Source organism: Drosophila rhopaloa, unplaced genomic scaffold (genome assembly GCF_018152115.1).
Source record: "Drosophila rhopaloa isolate 14029-0021.01 unplaced genomic scaffold, ASM1815211v1 contig_2, whole genome shotgun sequence".
Lineage (NCBI taxonomy): Eukaryota > Metazoa > Arthropoda > Insecta > Diptera > Drosophilidae > Drosophila > Drosophila rhopaloa.
Window position 1 is genome coordinate 8,803,281 of NW_025335083.1, and position 18,336 is coordinate 8,821,616.

General features: G+C 37.0%; 1 protein-coding gene across 2 annotated transcripts in view; it reads left to right on the top strand.

Moving 5' to 3' along the window:
- Window positions 1-762: 762 nt before the first annotated feature.
- LOC108044897 (potassium voltage-gated channel protein Shaw) overlaps window positions 763-18,336 on the top strand; it is a 47,019-nt gene continuing 29,445 nt past the window's right edge. For both annotated transcript variants that reach the window (XM_017124057.1, XM_017124056.1), the window contains exons 1-2: window positions 763-1,116; window positions 10,967-11,405. In XM_017124057.1, coding sequence (XP_016979546.1) covers window positions 11,362-11,405 — 44 coding nt within the window. In that variant the 5' untranslated portion in view covers window positions 763-1,116; window positions 10,967-11,361. The remainder of the gene's footprint in view (window positions 1,117-10,966; window positions 11,406-18,336) is intronic.

An 18,336-nucleotide genomic window follows, 5' to 3' on the forward strand; every position in this document is an offset into this window, starting at 1 on the left:
TTCAAGCGTTTGGTTTTTAATTGAGATTAATTTTATTATGTTTAAAAATGTTAATATAAAAAAAAACATTCACAAATTTGTTACAATTTATTTAGAAATCTTCTTTATAAGCTAATAAAAAAGAATATACGGTTCGCATATCGAATAAAGATGAATAGTTCACGTCAACAATTTTTTCTTCAATTGTAACAATTATGTATGAATAATAAAGAAAACAAATTTAAAATACCTTTGCAATGAAAATATCATGGCGGAAATTCAGAGATTGTACAATGGAAAGAAAAATCTATGTTTTTTAAGACAATTATAAATAAGTATTTTTTAATTTAACTATCATTAAGTTCGTTTCTGGTGCACAATAAAATCAAACTTTAACTACATCGCATCCTTAAAATATAACCGGTAAATATTTAAAGTCATTTATTTCGGTATTTAATTTTTAATTTATAATTTCAGAAACCAAGCTTTGTTGACAAATTGTGCACAGTGTACAGCCAAACTGTATTCACCACACATGGCCAAGAGATTGAGAGGTGAAAGCTCCGCTCTCCGTCTTTCGGCAACTTCATCCGGCAGCATCCTGTTAATGGTCCTCACGAAGGCTCCCCGAACTCATGCGACCCGAATGCCCGAAGGCAAGGAGCCCACGCTGCATACTACGGATAGTACTACCGCATGTCCTTTTCGCAGGCTGCGCGCTGCGTTCAATTTTCCGTATGGGTTTCGGTTTCAGTTCGCTTGTGGACGTGCGTGCGGCAAGAACCTGCTAGAAAAGAATCGGATCGGACCTGGTTAATGGTTACTGGTTTCTGGTTAGTGTGGCACCAATCGAATGGCTATCGCCCGGATGGGCGAAAGGATAGACGTATGGATCTGTGGAATGCTGAGAATGTGCCAATATGCCAGTGCCGCGTTTGTGGGAGTGGGAGTGTGAGTGAGTGGGTGTGAGACAGTGTCCTTGGGCGGACTAACAGGTTCCCCGTCTTCCCAAGTGTTAAAGTGCGGCCAAAAGTGTTTCCAAAAAATACGATAAAAAGTTTTAAATCTGCTGCCACCTCCGATTTAAGTCGAAAGTTTGCCTAAAGGATTAAAAACACCCACTTGGACTTGTCATAGGTAAGTTGTCCAGTTTGTTTTGGTTATTTTTTTAACAGGGCTTTGAAGCTCCCTTTTTTGGAACTGTCGCCTTTGTTTTCCGGTCCCGACCTTTAATGTCATCCCTTGGATTTCTTTTAGTTGCTGCTGTTTCGGTTTTTGCCCACTACCCTGGGAGCCATAAAATAAATCAGCCAAAATGTAGGTGGCCCTTTGTGCCGACTTCAATTTATTTTGGTCTCCAATGAGCCCAACTTTCTATGCAGAGATAATCTATAGTAATGGCATGTGTGGTGTGCCAGTTATGTGTAGTATGAAATTAGCAGCATATTTATGAAACTATTTTTCACTGGGAACTGAGCGATTAAATAAATATATTAGGGTATTGATAAAAAGATTAGAAAAGGCTTACAAAATTAGCATATTTATAAATCGACTAAAATAGTCAAACCAAAAAATAGAGAGCTTTGCGAAGCGGAAATTTGCACATAATTTGAAAAATCCGTAAAATTGTTGGTGGACCTAAATTTAAAATATTTTTTGGCTTACTACTCGGTCGGGAAATTCTACCTTTCCCTGTTTCGCTTTTTTTCCCTTTTTATTTTATTGTAGTTTTCGGTGTTGGCCAGCGGCAAAAAGGTTTAATTTATGGTCTTTTCAGATTGGCCCAATGCCCACGATACATTTGCGAGACACTTTTGCAGTGCCGAAACTTTTTTGTTTCCTGTCAACTTTGGTGACATTTTATGTGGACCACGCGGGCACAAAGTCCAATAAACATAAACACAAAATAGTCGCAAGTGCCAAACAAAGAAGCTGTAAAAAGCCGCCGAGAAATGCCAGTTAACTTTCCCCACATTCATCAAAGTTTTCGGCTTTATGCGAGATGCGTGCGAGCAATGAAAATCCTTTATGCTTTGTAATTGAGTTATGAGGCGCTACCAAGAACAAGAATGAAAATGCCTGGACTACTTAACAACCGACTTACCCACACTCGTAGATAAACAAACACGCACACTAAAGGTTGTACTTGTACACGCTAAAAAAAGAATTGGCGCATAAGAAATAAAAAAAAAGTGTCTAAAATGAAGTTTAATTGACCAATAGCTAATTAGGTAAAGCTTAATTTAAGGCGTTTTCAATTTCTAATTAAAATTGTTGCTGAAAATATTTTTAACAATTACAACTTTTGTAACAGAAGGTTTCATAGCTGTCCATTTGGACAGTTACCTACAAAGTATTGCCTAATGATATTGTTGTAAAGTTTTAAACAAATATTACAATTTTTTAAAAATATTTTATAAAATAAATAAGTGAGTTTTAGCTTGTATCCAGCGGTTAACGTTGTATCGGCCAGAGAAATACTGGCCTGGAAAAAAATAAAGACACAGAGCTTTAAAAATAAATAACTTTTTTTTCATAAAACTGCATAACAATATATTTCCTGAAACTACTAATAAAAGTATGTATATATTTATGTTTAAGAATATAACTTTTGTGCTGTGTAGGACAGAGACATTCAAACCGGGAGAGTAAATTACTGAAAAAAGATATAAAACAAAGCAGGAGACAACCACGAAGGAGTGAAGCAGAGACGAGAAAAGTAATTAAGGCGACAGAAGGAGGAGGTGAAACACTGAGGAGAGCAGGACGGATTGGTCATAAAACATGTACGCAAACAAAAATTAAGGCATAAACTACAATTGTTCAGATTATTGCACGTCGTGAGCTTAATGCAGCGGACAATGAGGATTTGAGGACTCGTTTCGCCAACGACTGGAAGCAGTGGGAATGTGATGTCCTTTAATGGCTTTTCGCCTGCTTTATAATTTTGCAATTGTCATTGTCGTCACTGGCATGTAATTTTGCTTTATCGAACTGCCATTTGCCTTCTGTTTCTCTCTCTTTTTCTCCTTCTGTGTGCCAGCTAGAGTGTTGGTCTACGGCAAACGGGGCGTATACACAATATGAATAATTTATGTTTAAATTGGAAAATGGCTCGCAAACAAATAAAATTCTAATTGCAGGGAAGGCACTAGCTGGACAGGGCTTGCATAGGTTTTGAGTTCAAGTCAAGTCGTTAACTTAGGTTTTTGACCTAAAAAGAAGAGAGAGACAAACATTCGAAAACTATATTTTTATTGGCTTTAACCAAAAATGTAGAAATAATTTTTGTTCTTTAATTTATATTATGGTCGCCTTTTGTCATTTAAATTTGATCTGCAATTGGCAGATTTGGTAATTTAATTTTAATGGTTATCGACAAACTCCATTAACTTTTTGGCTCACGTCGTCCTCGATGTCACTCACTCTATCCATTAAGTTTTGTGCTTGTTTTATTCACAGCATAAAATAATGGCGATAAATCAACCTTTTCTGCTGAAAAAATCAATCGTTACCTTAATTAAAACTGATGAAAATTCGATCACCTCCTTTTTTATTTTTGCATTCATAAATCAATCAAATTATTTCGGTATTCTGACAAGAAGCTAGCACTCCACTATAAATTACAATATTTTTTGTCTGTAAGAAAACTGATAGTTTTTCCCCAAGTTAGTTTATTAAGATTTATGCATTTATTTACATATCAACAACTTAAAAAGTTACTTTAGGTCAAAAAATAAGTTTTGCCAATTAATTTATGTTAAAAGCAAACCTTGAAGTAAACCAAAGCCGCAAAACTTTCAAGACCTTTATTGATAAAAACTGGATAAAGTTGCCTAAATGAAAAAGTTCCATCCGCCTTGATTTTTGCCGACAGCATAAACTCAAGATATTGGACAACAGGTTTTGAAAAATGCCACTAAAGGTAAAGTTTCCCGGATGGAAAGTGGTTAGCGTAGAATGCGCCCAAAAGCATTTGCAATGAAATTCCAAGAAAATGCCAGGGAAGAGTGGCTAGAAAAATGTTTCCGTTTTGCTGCCTGCGGGGACAGGCGGCCATCAACGGGGACTCCCCTTCATGTGGGTGCGAAGTGTGTGTGGGGGGAGGGGGTCTAGGAATGGGACCTCGGACCCCACGGGCATAGAAAAAGGAGCGGGGGCCTGTCATCGACAACAGCTGCTGCTTTCATGTCTGTGACCTACTGACTTGTGTAGCCTACTTTCCGGCGCTCCACCCACTCCTTTTGCACGCTCCTGCGGAAGCTGCGCTTAATGACAGCGTCGGCCTTGCTGCACTTATCCCCCCCTAACCCCACCCCACTCCCTCGAATTCTCTGGCACTGACGTTGACACAATTAAGAGCATGAAAAATACTTTGAAAATTTAATTAAACAGCCCGCCATTGACGTCACCACATAACCGAGTTCTTCTTAAGTATGTGGATGCCTTGTCGGCCGGAGAAATGCGTTTCCACGCATCCAACTCCATGCCATTTGTCAAGTGTGCTCGTGATCTCATCGATGCCTTTTGTGGCCTGATTGCCATTCCGCATGACTTAATGTCGGACCGATAAGAATTTCCAGGTTTCGACTGCTATTTGCACGAGTAGTTATAAAAAATATGTCAGGAAATGATGCGGCTGATAGCAGGTGACAAGCAGCAATCATTTCTTAGATCATTTCTATGGGAATTACGTAAAAAACGCGATATGCAGGTGTGGAAAAAATGTGACTAAGAATAGGGAAATTCTCGTGTTACCAAAAATTTCGAAAGCTTAGCTTCATTTATAAAAAAAAAAGATTGGATACTAATTTCTCTAACGAGCAACTGAACCTTAAAATTAATTACACAGCCTTCGATCAAACTCTGTGGTTTATTTCTGATTTATATGTTTGCCTAACCCATAAAACGTGTTTTACATAAAGCCCACAACCACCAGATCGAGTACTTGCGTAAACAATTTGACAAAATCCAATACATGAGTATTCGACAGAAAACAAATTATTTAACCTGAAACCTCGGCACGTGATGCAAACACAGGTGGAATCCGGTGAGGGAATGGGCATGAAAAGTCCCTGCCAAAATGTAATTTAAGTCTGTAAAACATTTACTTTATGGCAAATAAAATGTACTGCTATGGGTGAGCGGGTGTGTTTGCCTTGGGTTTGCAGGCAAACATGTTTGCTTTTAATTAAAGGCCAGCAGGGACATTTGCCGAACCAGAAACAGAGGCAGAAACTAAGCCAGCTTTTGCCAGCCGAGCAAATTGCGATATCCGATGGGAATGAAATGAAATATTTTTCAATATCCCATTGGGAGCGGCCTGGTGATGAGGCAACGCGCATCTCTGCATATTGCATCCAACATTATTTATGTGAAATCCATGTTCTATTATATATCATAAGTGCTGTGCCGGCTATTGAGAATGAAAAGAAAATAGTTCCTCAGACAGCCTGCCAATGCCGCTCGCCCTTCTACTTTGGCTGGCTTAGTTCAAATATTTTTACATGTCAAACATCAAAAAAGGGAACATTTTCTAGTTTAACGTTTGCATTCAACAAGGAATAACTGAGGAAGAGAAATGGGGAGAAATTTCAGTGAAAAGCAAACACTAAAATAAGTTATATACGCATGAATGTATGTATGTGAGCACACTGCTATTTCTGGGCCATCCCGTTGAAGAACTCTAAGGCAGTTGAAGAGATTTTCAAAAGTTACGCAAAAATGAAAACACTGCCAAGAGAACTGACTGATGCGATGGTTTTCCACAGAAAAAAAAGCGAAGTAACGTTGGGGAACGGGAGGGAAATCAAAAGGAAAACATAAATCCCACTCAGTGCTGACAGCTGTGGCGGATGTCGATAATAAATCTTTATGCTATGATTTTGCTTTCCTAGTTTTTTTCAACGCATTTATCGATGAGTGGTCTAGGCGAAAACGTTTTACAACTAAATTTTCATGAGAGAAATGGCGGCAAAAAGTGTTCTTCAATTGATAATACATTTGTCATTGCGAGATTTAGATATTTGTTTCATTCAATTGATATAAAATATAAATGTAATTATGATTGTGTGATTGATTAGATTGTATTTGTTCGCAAATAAAAAAAAATATATATACCTAATTTCAAATGATAACAATAAGTTGTTTATTTAAATCTAAATTGTTTGATTTAATTAAAATATGTTTTTGGGAATCGGTTTTTCTCTTTTGCTTAGTCTACACGCTTCACAATATGCATTGCTCTAATAAAAACATGACCTATATCGAATAGCAAATTGAATATATTTTTTTAAAAAGTATATATAAAAATTGATTAAACTAAAAGAGATAGAGTTTACTCAATTCGTATATTAATATAAATTGGGATTGCAATTATTTCATATAAATTGCGTATCTTAACTTTCCTATAAGCTTTCCTCCCTACTTTTCTGCCTTAATTATTTATGCATCTGTCAAACATATTTCATATGCATAAGAATCGGCTTGGCTGGGAGGAATAACAAATGGCATAAATTACAATTCAATTTCTTATGGTCTATTATTTAATGCCTGACAGGGGGAGGATATTCAGGAAGTCGCCACGCCTCCGCCACTTTTCGTGTTTGGGGCGTCGTTCTGAGAGCCATAAAGTTGGAGCTGCTGCCAAATAGTAATCATATTTTCGGGCTAAAAGCACAGGCAGTACAACAAACACGCTGGGATAATCCCATTCGGTCCAGGCCAATGATTTCAAATGCGCTGCATGACGTTGCCACCCTCTTTTCTCCGCCCCTTTCTCAGCGTATTCATAATTCGATTTTTCACGATTTCCCCGTTGCCCCTTGTTCATCTACTTAGGCGCCCCATTTGCTGAGTTGCTTTTTGCCTTGGCCAATGTTTTTGCGATTACGTTGGGTCCTTCCCTTTTTCCTCCAGGATGTAGTGGAGTTGGTCAGACAAACGAATTATGGATTTCTTTCTATTATCATGAGCCAATGGTCTTTTTGCTCCGATGTCGGATTATTCAGGCCCTCTATTCTCTTTTATTGTTCTGAACAGGTCCCAGGACCTTTTGTTGTCCGACTTTTTATACACATGGAAAAATAGGACGATATTAATCAAAACCAAATTATGAAGGCGCCGCTGTATGCCGACTACCAGAATCTTTTTATATACAACGTCCCGATTCTTATGTTAATTAGTAAGATTTCTTTTTCTTCTTTTCATACAATAATGTTTAATAACCACAAAGGTTAGAAGGCATATATTTGATCAAATACATAAATGTTTCGCAAATTTATAGAAACTTTTACATATTTTAGAATAAAAGAGAAACTATTGATTTAAGTGTCTTGTTTGATTTTCATACAATTCTATTTTCGTTCACAACTTTCAAAAGATTTTTACTTCAAGAACTTTGGTTTGAAACTGATAAAAAATGCATTTCAAGGCAGACAGTCACAAACAATAAACTGAAGCTAGGTTGTTTGTCATTTGGATAAATTTTGCCCTCAAGCAAACAAGTCAGAAAGAATTTTCTTTCTCATTTATTAAAAGCCTTACAATCAGTTTTTATATACCCTCACTAGATATTTTGTTGGTTTTCTAGTAACTTTATAAAATTCTTTACACTGGTTTTTATACATAAAATTTAAGAAACTCCAGAACAAAATTAAATTAATTTTCATAGTCTTAAGAATGGTATTTCTATCTTTAAAATTTTTAGATGTATAAATATTTTTTGTCAACATAAGTTGCAATTAACTAAATCTTTGCAATGTTGCTCAAATGTGTAGATTTAAAATAAAAAGATTTATAAAAACTTTGTTGTTAAAGGTAGAGTTCAGCGTTGAATAAAATATATTTTTTCATTTTTAAAACGTTGCCCTTCTAGCTTTTTAAAGAAATATCTAAGATTATTATTATAACTTTTCTATTGTTAAAGATTAATAATACAAACCAGAACATGAATGTCCCAGTTGCAAGGGTATTTGATATATCGGATTCAAGGATGACTCTTAAAGTCTTTTAGTTTTTTGTCGATATCGAGCAGGAAAAGGGGGTCCTCTGTCTTTCGCAGAACTTTATACCCGCCATCTTGCCTCCAGCTCTGGTTGGCTCTTGGCTCTGGTTGTTTCCGCCCTGGACTATTGGACAATGGCTGGACTGACCTTGTCCGCTGTGCTTTTCCCGCGACGCCGGAGGAGCCCGCTTCCTGGCCATTGATTTTCGCCATCATCACCAGCATCGTCGGGCCCTTGCATCTCTAATTTACAAGGAGAACGCAACTCGATTTATGGGTCTGTGTGTTGCCATTTGCTGCACTCTTCATTTGCACATTATTTCGCTGCAGCGAAAGGGAAACGTTTTGTTTGACCCGAAACTTTTTCTATTTAGTTTCTGCGTAGTTTTGTTTTCGGAAAAGTTTTCCCTTTTCCCCTTCCCATTTCGAAATGACTTTGCTGCATTTTTCGTTTGGGCTGTGGGCAGCATTGTTTCGGATTTTCCCTTTTTTTTGCAGGCGCTAACCCACACCAAGAATCTGATTTGGATTCCGACTCGAAGTCAGCGTTATCTGTGTCCATTTTCATTGCTGAGTTTTAGTGGGGTTTTCATGGTATTTTTTCGAAGGGGGGTCGCTTTTCCCAGTTGGGTTAATGTGGCGTATGAGTGACGCTGCGTTTATGCAATTAAAATGGGTATTTCGTGTATTGCAAACTTTTAATTTATTCCGGCCATTTATTTATTCTTGCCTGATAAATAATGTCTGCATGAGCGAAGTTTAATTACCCACAGATAATTGAAAATATATAAGATTTTAAAGGGAATCATACATTATTTCAATGTGTTTTCATGTACAAGATATGCAACTTAAGCAAAATATTAAAATCATTATTTATCACTTTTAGCCAGTTGATTTAACGCAAATAAAATGATGTTTTTTTTATTTTTATACTTTATTTTCTTTGTTTTTTAAAGTACTTAAACGTTTATAGTCGAAAAGCTATATTAGTTATCTTTAAAAAAAAATTGCTTAAAAACGATTTGTGATTATTATAAGATATATAATTTATTGTTTTGAGAAAAAATATATCTTAATATAAAAAATTTAAAATTGAAATAGCTAAAACTTTAAGATTGGCTTTAAAACTTTAAAAAGCATTATTTAACCATCACAATATCTCAGATGTCGATTGTTTGGCAGAACCCCAGCTAAACAAGAGTTGACATCCCCAAAGACAGTTAAACAAATCGGTTCCATCACAACACGAAATTGGCAAAAACTTATTATTCACTTTTACACACATTTGCGCATGAGACTCTAAGGGAAACGAGCGAAGGACTTGATAGGGCCCATCCTCGAACAGGCTGGGCCTCACTGAGCAAGTGATTGATTTCGGGGGAGTCGGCAGGTCCTTGGAGGCGGAGACTGCGACCGAGAAGTGCCACTAACAGGCGGTGCAGCCGTGAAGTGGAAGGATGGAGGACGTGGAATGGCGTGGCAGGAGGCCAAAAGCCCAAAGACAAAGCGCGAACTGAAAGCACTCAGCGATGAGGACTTGCTCCTGTCAATCCTCGGCGGCGGCAGCCACTTAATGAATGGAAAGTCTCTCTAAACGCCGCCGAGATTGATGACGCACTTGATGCTGGCCCAGCTGCTCACTCGGAATCTCATTCCGACTGCAATCCGAGTGTCCTTTTTATACAGTCAGTCACTCAGTCAGTTGGTTGATCGGTGGAGTGGCCTTGTCGCTACCTCTTCTCTGTTCTCTCGTCTTCCGCTCCTCCGACTTCTGTGCGCTCGTCGCACTTAACCAACATTTTGTCATTTTGACAGCGAACACATGGCCCCGGCTAACTCCTCCCGAGTCCTGGCCCAAATGCTGCTAAAGTGCGGCCAAGTAAAAAATTTGCATACTCAGCCAAAGCGACCGAAAGACAAGAAAAAAAGAAGGTATATAGTGGCGTATATATATAGGAATTCGCAATGCAAGTCTGTCTCCATATCTGGCCACATTATTGGGCCATAAAAGAGCCGCAATGATGAGGCACAACGTTTGCGTTGGCTTCCTTGTACGTTAACTTCCACTTTTCTCTTTGTATTGTATTTTCGCTTCATTCGTACTTTTGAAAATTTCATCAAATTTATTCCGCTCTTTGCCTGCTGGGGCTTACGTGGCGTATGCGTTATTTCCGACAGGCTTTTCACCAGCCCCCTACTCCAATTTGATTTGACAAAGTGAAACGATGATTCGTATCTTTTATCATAAGATGTATCTTTGCTTTTTTCCTTTTAAAATGTTATGGTTTTTTGTCGTTCTTAATTAAATGGTACCAATAATAATTGTTAATTTGGATATTAATCTTTAGAATTATTATAAAAAATTAGTTTAAAAATTAATAATATTAATTTTTGATATTTATTTTATTAATTAACAAATTAATAAAATTACATATATTTTCAACAGAAATCTTAAATAAGTTTTTTAATATGGAAAGGATGCTATAGATAAGAAAAATTTAGCTTTGAAATTTTAAATTTAAAAGAATTCATTTGAACTCGCCGCTGGGCATAATTTACCTGAGTGGTAGCAATCTCCGTTTTGATTAAGTTTCCTTGACGACTGATTGCTACTGTTAAATTCAAGATTTGTCAACATGTTCTTTGAAAGATAAATAAATGTCAGCCACATCTATTTTGGAACGAAAATTCCAACTAAAGTTTAACACTGAAAGCTCTCGCCTTGAAGAAGTACTCGAGAAATTCCTTCCTCTAAAAATATCTAATTATATTTTCGTTTGTCAAAGGAAAATAGTTTCGACGCTGGCGCACTTTTGCGCAACTGGGATTTTCCTCAAGTATTTGTATACACATATTCTGCATACATGAACATGTATCTTTAGGGCATAGAGCGCATTACTGCACAGATAATAACCCAATCTCGGTATGCATATTACTCTACTAAAGTCCTTGGAATCTATTTTGTTTCCTTTTTATTTTCAGCCAAAGGACAAACGAGGCGCCGAGGGCCAGAAGTGAAAAAGGACTATGGAAGGGGAAGATAGGCAAAGCTAAAACCATAAACCCAAAGCCACCAAATGCAAGTGCAGAACAAACTCAGCTGTGAGTGCTGAAGAACCAAGAGAAGGAGGACGTGCAACCTGCGCCCGAGTCTAATTAAAAAGTATCGCTCTGAGGCTGCAGATTGCTCATACGCCGTGTGGAACGCGAGTGCCTGAGTGTCCGTACAAGTGTGTGTCAGCTTTTGGTCCGCATCTAAAGTTTACAACTCGTGAAAGCCAATCGAGTGGTGTCGAAGTTTTTGTTCGATTTGCTGGCGGGCCGTCAAAGAATTAGTTTGGCATGCGGCTGCTGTTGCCACAACTGTTGCATGCAACATGGATGGCGAAAATCGGATAATACTCAATGTGGGCGGAATTAGGTAAGTTCTGCGAAACTAAATAAAATAAGTGTGCTTAGAGCAACAAAATTATTTGAATAGTTAAATTTAATTCTAACAATATATACAAACAATATGTATAACAATTCAATGACAATGAAATGAAGAATCACATATTTTTATCAATGATCTCTTATTTAGCCAATGCAAATTGTGGAAAATTGATAAAAGATTCATTAAATTCATTAATTTATTCTCAGACATAAATCATTTCAATTTAATTCGTTTTTTTTCATCAATGCTTGTTGATATTAATTTCCAAACGAAATAGAATTTAATTAAAACACAAAAATATATAATTCGAAATGTTATCCTTCTTGAATAAATCATTAGAAATGCTTTCCTTTCGTGCATATAAAAAATCTATTAAAAATATATTTTGTTTTATTTTATAGCTATATTGCTAAAGTTTTAATGCTTCTGCGCAATAGTTGGGGCTTTTGTTTGTATTTATCTTAGGCATTGCCAAATCACGTAGCACATCCTGTTGATTTAATATTTTCGCCATATTTCTGTGGCCATAGAAACACACTAACATTCAATCCCATTTTGCTCACTTCGGCTATCGACACTGTTTTTTTTTGTTGGACAGGATATTGGGCCAGGATAGTTCCATGTATTTCCGTCATTATTTGGGCATTGTTGTGATTACGCCTGGCAAAACAATGGAAGCGATACGGAGTCTGCTATCCTAGCCAACAATATGAAAGGGAAAAAATAAGAAAAACAAAATAGAACTAGTAAAATGGTTCACGATTTGTGTTGCAACAGGAAATGTTGACTCTTGTCTGTGTTTGGTTCAGTTTCAGCATGAGTTTCCGTATGTACTTTAATGTAAATAACTCTGCTCTGGCTTTGAGTTGTAAGCTCCATTATCAGCATCGTCATCGGGCCCATCATCATCATCATTGTCGTCGTGTGTGGCTGTGCTTTTTTGGGGATACGTGAAAGCCTCCCTCGACTTGGGCCCTTGTCTGCTTGAGCGCACTTTTCTGGCTGAGAGCATTTATCCGGCTGCAGATTTTCGTGCCTAGTTAATAATTTATGATTCCGTTAATGGGCAATGTGAGAGGGGCGATTAAGAGAAAAGTCCCATGATATTTTTCGGTTGCTCTTCTCCCCATTTTTATTTTGGGCACAATGTAATACAATTTTCATCACAAGACTCGCTTTATTTGAAGATATTTTTTTCGCGCTTTCCATTACAATTAAAACTAATTTAAAGCAATTTTTTGTCAGTCACTGAACCATGTTCTTGGAACCACTTTAACCCATACAAAGCGGGTTAATTTTATTGCTGCCAACATATTTTGTCCGCTCGGTTAACCGCACTTTGCAAAATTAACAATACAATTGCAATTCCATCAGCATAGTAGAAATTCTATCTTGCTGTGTGTTTTTTCCTCAAACCGCAGGAATGACCACAAAAAAGAGAATAAAATATCAACAGAAAGTAGAAAATTGTGGCAAAATGCATTCTTGCTTGGTTGGGGCAACAATTTTCAAATACACCACGTCCAAAAAGCAAAGCCATTAAATTGACACATATCTTTAAAAAAATAAAATATTCTGCCATACACAGAATCACTTGAATGTGCCTTCACCAGGCGGTTTGTGGTTGGAACAGTTAAAAGAAATATTGCACTTGTGTAAACATTGAATGTCTAAACAAAAAATCAAAATATGTAAGGATCTAGGAAAACAGGAGTTAGTTTAAGAAAGAGAATTAGTGTGTATTTTATTTTTATATTTACCTACACAAATCAGGTATCAATGCTAAAACCAAAATTTTGACAAAACGGAAATAGCAGATAACAATTATTACCTTAGCAAAATAAGTATTTTCAATTTGCACTCCGAATATATTTTAAATTAATAGCATTTTAAAACCTATTTATTGATTACATTTTTTTCCAGTGGGTAGCTCCCATAACCGCCCGTTATCCCTGCACAAAAATATATATAAATCTCTCACCGACATTTCGCATCTAAATGGATGAAAGCTTCGGTTTCAGTTTCGCTTAAAGGTCCGTGGACTGTAATAGAAGCGAAATGGGTCGGGAGGGAGGTTGTAATATGTCACACTATTCGAATGGTTGTTTAAGTCCTGTCTGCTCTGCGCTGCCTTAGTGTGTTTGTTCGTGTGTGCGTTGGTATCCTTCTAGACTACACATACTTTTGTAGCATACTTATGCGGGCCATTGCTGGCTGACTGGCATCACGCTGTCAGCTCGCCGACGTTTTTAGCACAAATAATACATGCAAGAACATACAAGCATTGTTCGTGTGAGCATTAAATAGAATACATTGCAGAGCGAGTATATTTTGCTGTAAGTTGTTTGCCATTTTCCCAAGTTTCACATTCAACCCAAAAGCTGTCTTCTTTAAGGTAACACCAAGCAAATGCTTAAGGCCCAAGCCAAGTTCTATTAAGTTGTGCAAAGCAAGTGAAATCGGAATCGAAATTTTGCAAGGAAATTGACTTGTGATCCCTGTTTAATGTTATCTGTGCAGAAATTGCATATATAAAAAACATATTTGATATGGAATCCAATTAGTGATGATATTCAAATCAATAGCCTTACCAATTTTACACATCAGTTGCGAGTCATCATGTTGCCCATTTGGGTTCTGGAAAATCAGAATGCATATGCTGAAATACATGCGTTTGAGATTAAATTAAAATTGAATTTAATTATTTATCTGAGTATTTTGTTTGCAAAAAATCCATTGATTTTATAAAATTTTTTTCTTCCGTTAATAACAGAAAAAATTAACTAATACCGAATTTCTAGATAATGAATTAAATAAAATAAATGATTTACAAAATTATACCCTAAAGCATTTATTGAATTTATTTATTATATAAATTGAATTTAAATGAAATGGGGCGTGATTTTTTTCTAATCAATTAAACGATATTAAATTTTAAAATTCAGTTTTTTATTTAATTCGATTCATTCCTTCCTTTTAAGTTTTTTAACAACATTTTCAATCATGACCAGCATGAAAAGCTTTTTGTTTAGCCCAATAATAATAGAAATTATTATGTATTTCATCAAGATTCCCTTGGTATTTGGATGTGTGATGATTATCATTGTGATTACGCGGCAGTTTTTGTCATAAAAAGAGAACAGGGAGCTGAGCAGCGCAAATATTGTATGGGCAATGGCTTGGGAATTGGTCGGTTTAAGGATAGTCGACCCCCAGATCCTGCTGCTCATCAACGCAGACAATTGCGCACTGATTGTATCTTTGATTCACGCACACATTCGCCAGCACACACACGCACACACACACACACCCGCACACAGGCTTGCCTTTCAACACAAATACATTATACTTAGTGCCGCTGGTTGTTTGTTTGTGATGCTGCGTATTTCCGCTGCCATTTTCTTCTCGCCATTGTTGGGACTTGTCCTGCTCTCTTCACCCCCTGTGCCCTCTTCAATCCCACGCCATTGTGTGCGAATTAAACGAAATGGCTAATGAAAAGTTTAACAGTCAATAAATAAAGCGGGCTGCAACGTCAACCATCACAGGGTTCTCCTGTTGTCCTCACAATAGAAGATGAATCCTGATTTCGTACCATTCATTTTATCTTTAAAGCTTTAATTTGTTTATTGGTTTAAGCTAAGTGTTTTATGTCGTTTGTTTTATATTCCAGTAATGGTATTAAGTTAAACAAAAGTAATCTTAAATTTATAAATTTTACCTGCAACGCGGAAAATATATTTATTTATGTAAAGTATAAAATTTAAATTTTAAAAATGTTGTTGTGTGTTGCTCTTGCCTTGACAAATTATGCTTTTATAGAATTATTTAATGTCCAGACGCCTTAAAATTAAAATATTTACAAAGTTTAAATTGCTAACTGTTCAACGCCTATGATTTTTAGAGTACCTCACAAATAACAATCGTTTAATTTTATTGAATAATATTTGTCTTAAAACAAATACATTTTAGCCACAAGCCTTGGCCTCAGCCATAAAATCTTATATAAATTGATGAGACACTCAAAAATGTATACAGCTGCTAAATGCTCCTATAATAACATCTTCCTGCGTTCAATTGGCAAATTAACTTCGATATTGACTCGGCTAAACTGCTTTTTAATTGCAATTCAACTTTACCCCAGGACACCTATAAAAATGACCCATTGTCCTGCTGCTGCAAAGCGGAACAAATAAGTGGGAGGACGCTGTGGAGGATGACAAATTGCTGACAAGCATTCTGCGGCATTTGCTGCAGCACAAAAAGAGAAAGCCAACACCCGAACGAAAATAAAAACGGTGAAGTAAAAAAGAATAAGTGAAAGCAGAAGTAAAATGCAAATGCTCGTGCCGGTTTCACTGCTCAAGTAGCCGCTTAGAGGCAAGTGCCAAAGACAATGGCCAAAAGCGGGTCCTCCCGCCTCGCATACACACACTCATACTCACACTCACACACGAAAACAAAGGACCCGTCAGCGACGGTGCGAGAAAAGCGGGAAAAGCTGGAAAAGCTGACAAAACCACAGCCAACAAGGAGGGCCAACCACAATTTAAAATCAACAGCTGCGCGTGTCCTAACAGAAGGAGCACGAAAAAAGTTTAAGTAGCGACTTGAAATGCTTCACGTTTTGTGTTTTGTTTTTGTTTAAATAGCCAAGTTAAGGAACGTGGCTGGGCGGAAATAGCAAAGTAATAAATAAATTTCCTGCTCTTTTGCTGTTTTATGTTCGGACCGCTTTATTGCGGCTTCGTCTGCAGCGCCTAACGCTTCATTAACTTTTTGGCTTTTAATATACTCGGCCAGACCCGAATTTCCGCCTTCCGCCCAATCATCTGCCGCCCCTTAACCCCTAACATCCCCCTTCCCCTCCCCGCACTGTTGTTGTCACTCAGTCAGGCGTTCATCGAGGTCTCTTCTGTCTGTTGGTGCCACAAAATTGGAAAACATTTTTGGTTTTTGTTTTCTTTGTGTCGGTTTTCTCCTTTTTTTGAAACTTCAGCAGAAAAAAAGGGCCATAAAATAAATAAACACTGAAAACGAAACGAAAACGAATACTGCCTATGGCCTAAAAAAAAGACGCTAAAAAATTACCCACTTTAACCCTTCTGGGTGTCGAGGTGTGAGATTTAGTGACACTTTTGCCGGCGGGTATCTTTTGAGGCCCAGGCGCATTAAGAGAAGGTTAAGGCTGACTGCGTCATAAATGCTTAAATTGGCTGATATTTTTGTGCAGGAATATATACAAAAATACGTTTAAAAATAACAAAAATTTTAACATCAAATGACAATGTTGCTATACTCCTTTTTATTCAAAATTTGTATTATCAATAAAATTCCACAACAAAAGTGCATTAAGTATTTTCTTTTATTTTCAAATAAAATTATGTCACTACCAAATTGCCTATAATAAAATAACTATTAAAACTAGGCAATGTGTTAAGTCAAGCCAATACATAAACTAATAACATCCCTCTCTTTCCTTAGTTCAGAATTTGACGAAGATTTGAAACTCAGTCAAACTGCTCCCATTTAATTCGTCTAACTTTCTTTGAGAGATTCAGCCATATCATAGTTCTAAAAGTTGCGGTATATGCTTGTTTTGCAGTTGAATAAACTAGCTGGATGAGACTGAATTCAGTGCCTCAATTCAAGAACTAACAAAGAAAAAAGAAACCATCTCAACTCATGGGTTAACTCTGCCGCTCATGTGTGTGTACTCGTGTGTGTGTGCGTTGAATGGTGTGTTTATATGCGGGGAACAATTTTTTTAACTCACAACAGAACAACAGCAACAAGCAAGACCAAGCTTAAAAAAATGAACAGAACCACAAAATCATATTGTAAGCCTTGTCAGTTGGCACACGCTTACAAATACAGAACCCTACACAGAAAATTATCACACAATCTCATTGGTTTACCTTGGCATCCCAGCATGGCCTAAAAATAAAGTTAATGCTCTTTTAATTTTGAAATAAATACGCAAATCAAATAACTTATAAATAATAGAGAATATTTGTATAATAAACGAATAATAAACATAGTGAGGGATGCATTTGAAATGCATGAAGATGAACCCCACCAAATGGATTTTGCTATATTTTTTTTCTCTGTACACACATGTGAGTAACTCTAGCTATTTCTATGCGTCCTTGTGCAAGGACTTCCGCTTCCTTTCCCGCGCCGCATGTGCGTGTGTTATTTTAACAGCAATTTTAATGAAGCGCGAAACCGTTGAAATACAATTTGTAAAGCTGAGGGGCTGCGGATAAGGATGTGGATGCGGAGCTCTGTCGGAGCGGGGTTGAAAAAACAAACTCAGAAACGTTGGGAAAAGTGGAAGATGGGGTTGGGACGCAGGAAATATCTGTTTGGGCCAGGTCTTTTTCAGCCTCTGGTAACGCCAAATAAAAATTGCTTGAAAACGCGTTTTGGCTCGGGCCGCTGGTGTTACTTTGTGACTCGCAAACGCGTTTTGTTCGCGAGTTTGTGCGAGTTAATTAAAAAGGGTTTTACAATCAGCGCACAAAGGTATCCCCGGGGTCTGGGGTCCTGTTGCTAAAGGAGAAAGTCTTCATATATTTCAATGTAATTTCGCCTAGGTCATGGGAGGAGGGCATTAGGAGTTATGGCTAAATTTGTTTCGTCGGCAGTCCCTCATAAAGAAAACTCGGGCGTTGCTTTATTTTCAATTGTGCGTAGAGGACTCTTTAAGAATATTTTAATGTGTTTTATTAGGCAGAGTAAAATAGGACATTTTAATGTTATTTGTTACTGTGTTCAAACGAGGCTTGATAATAGAACGGAAAAAGGGCCTTAGAATTAAATGTAGCCGTCTGGTGTTTAATAAGAAATACGTATTTACTCAATAATGGTTTTTAAGATATAGTGTAAATAGTCTTAGTTTGGCAAGCGATCTTTG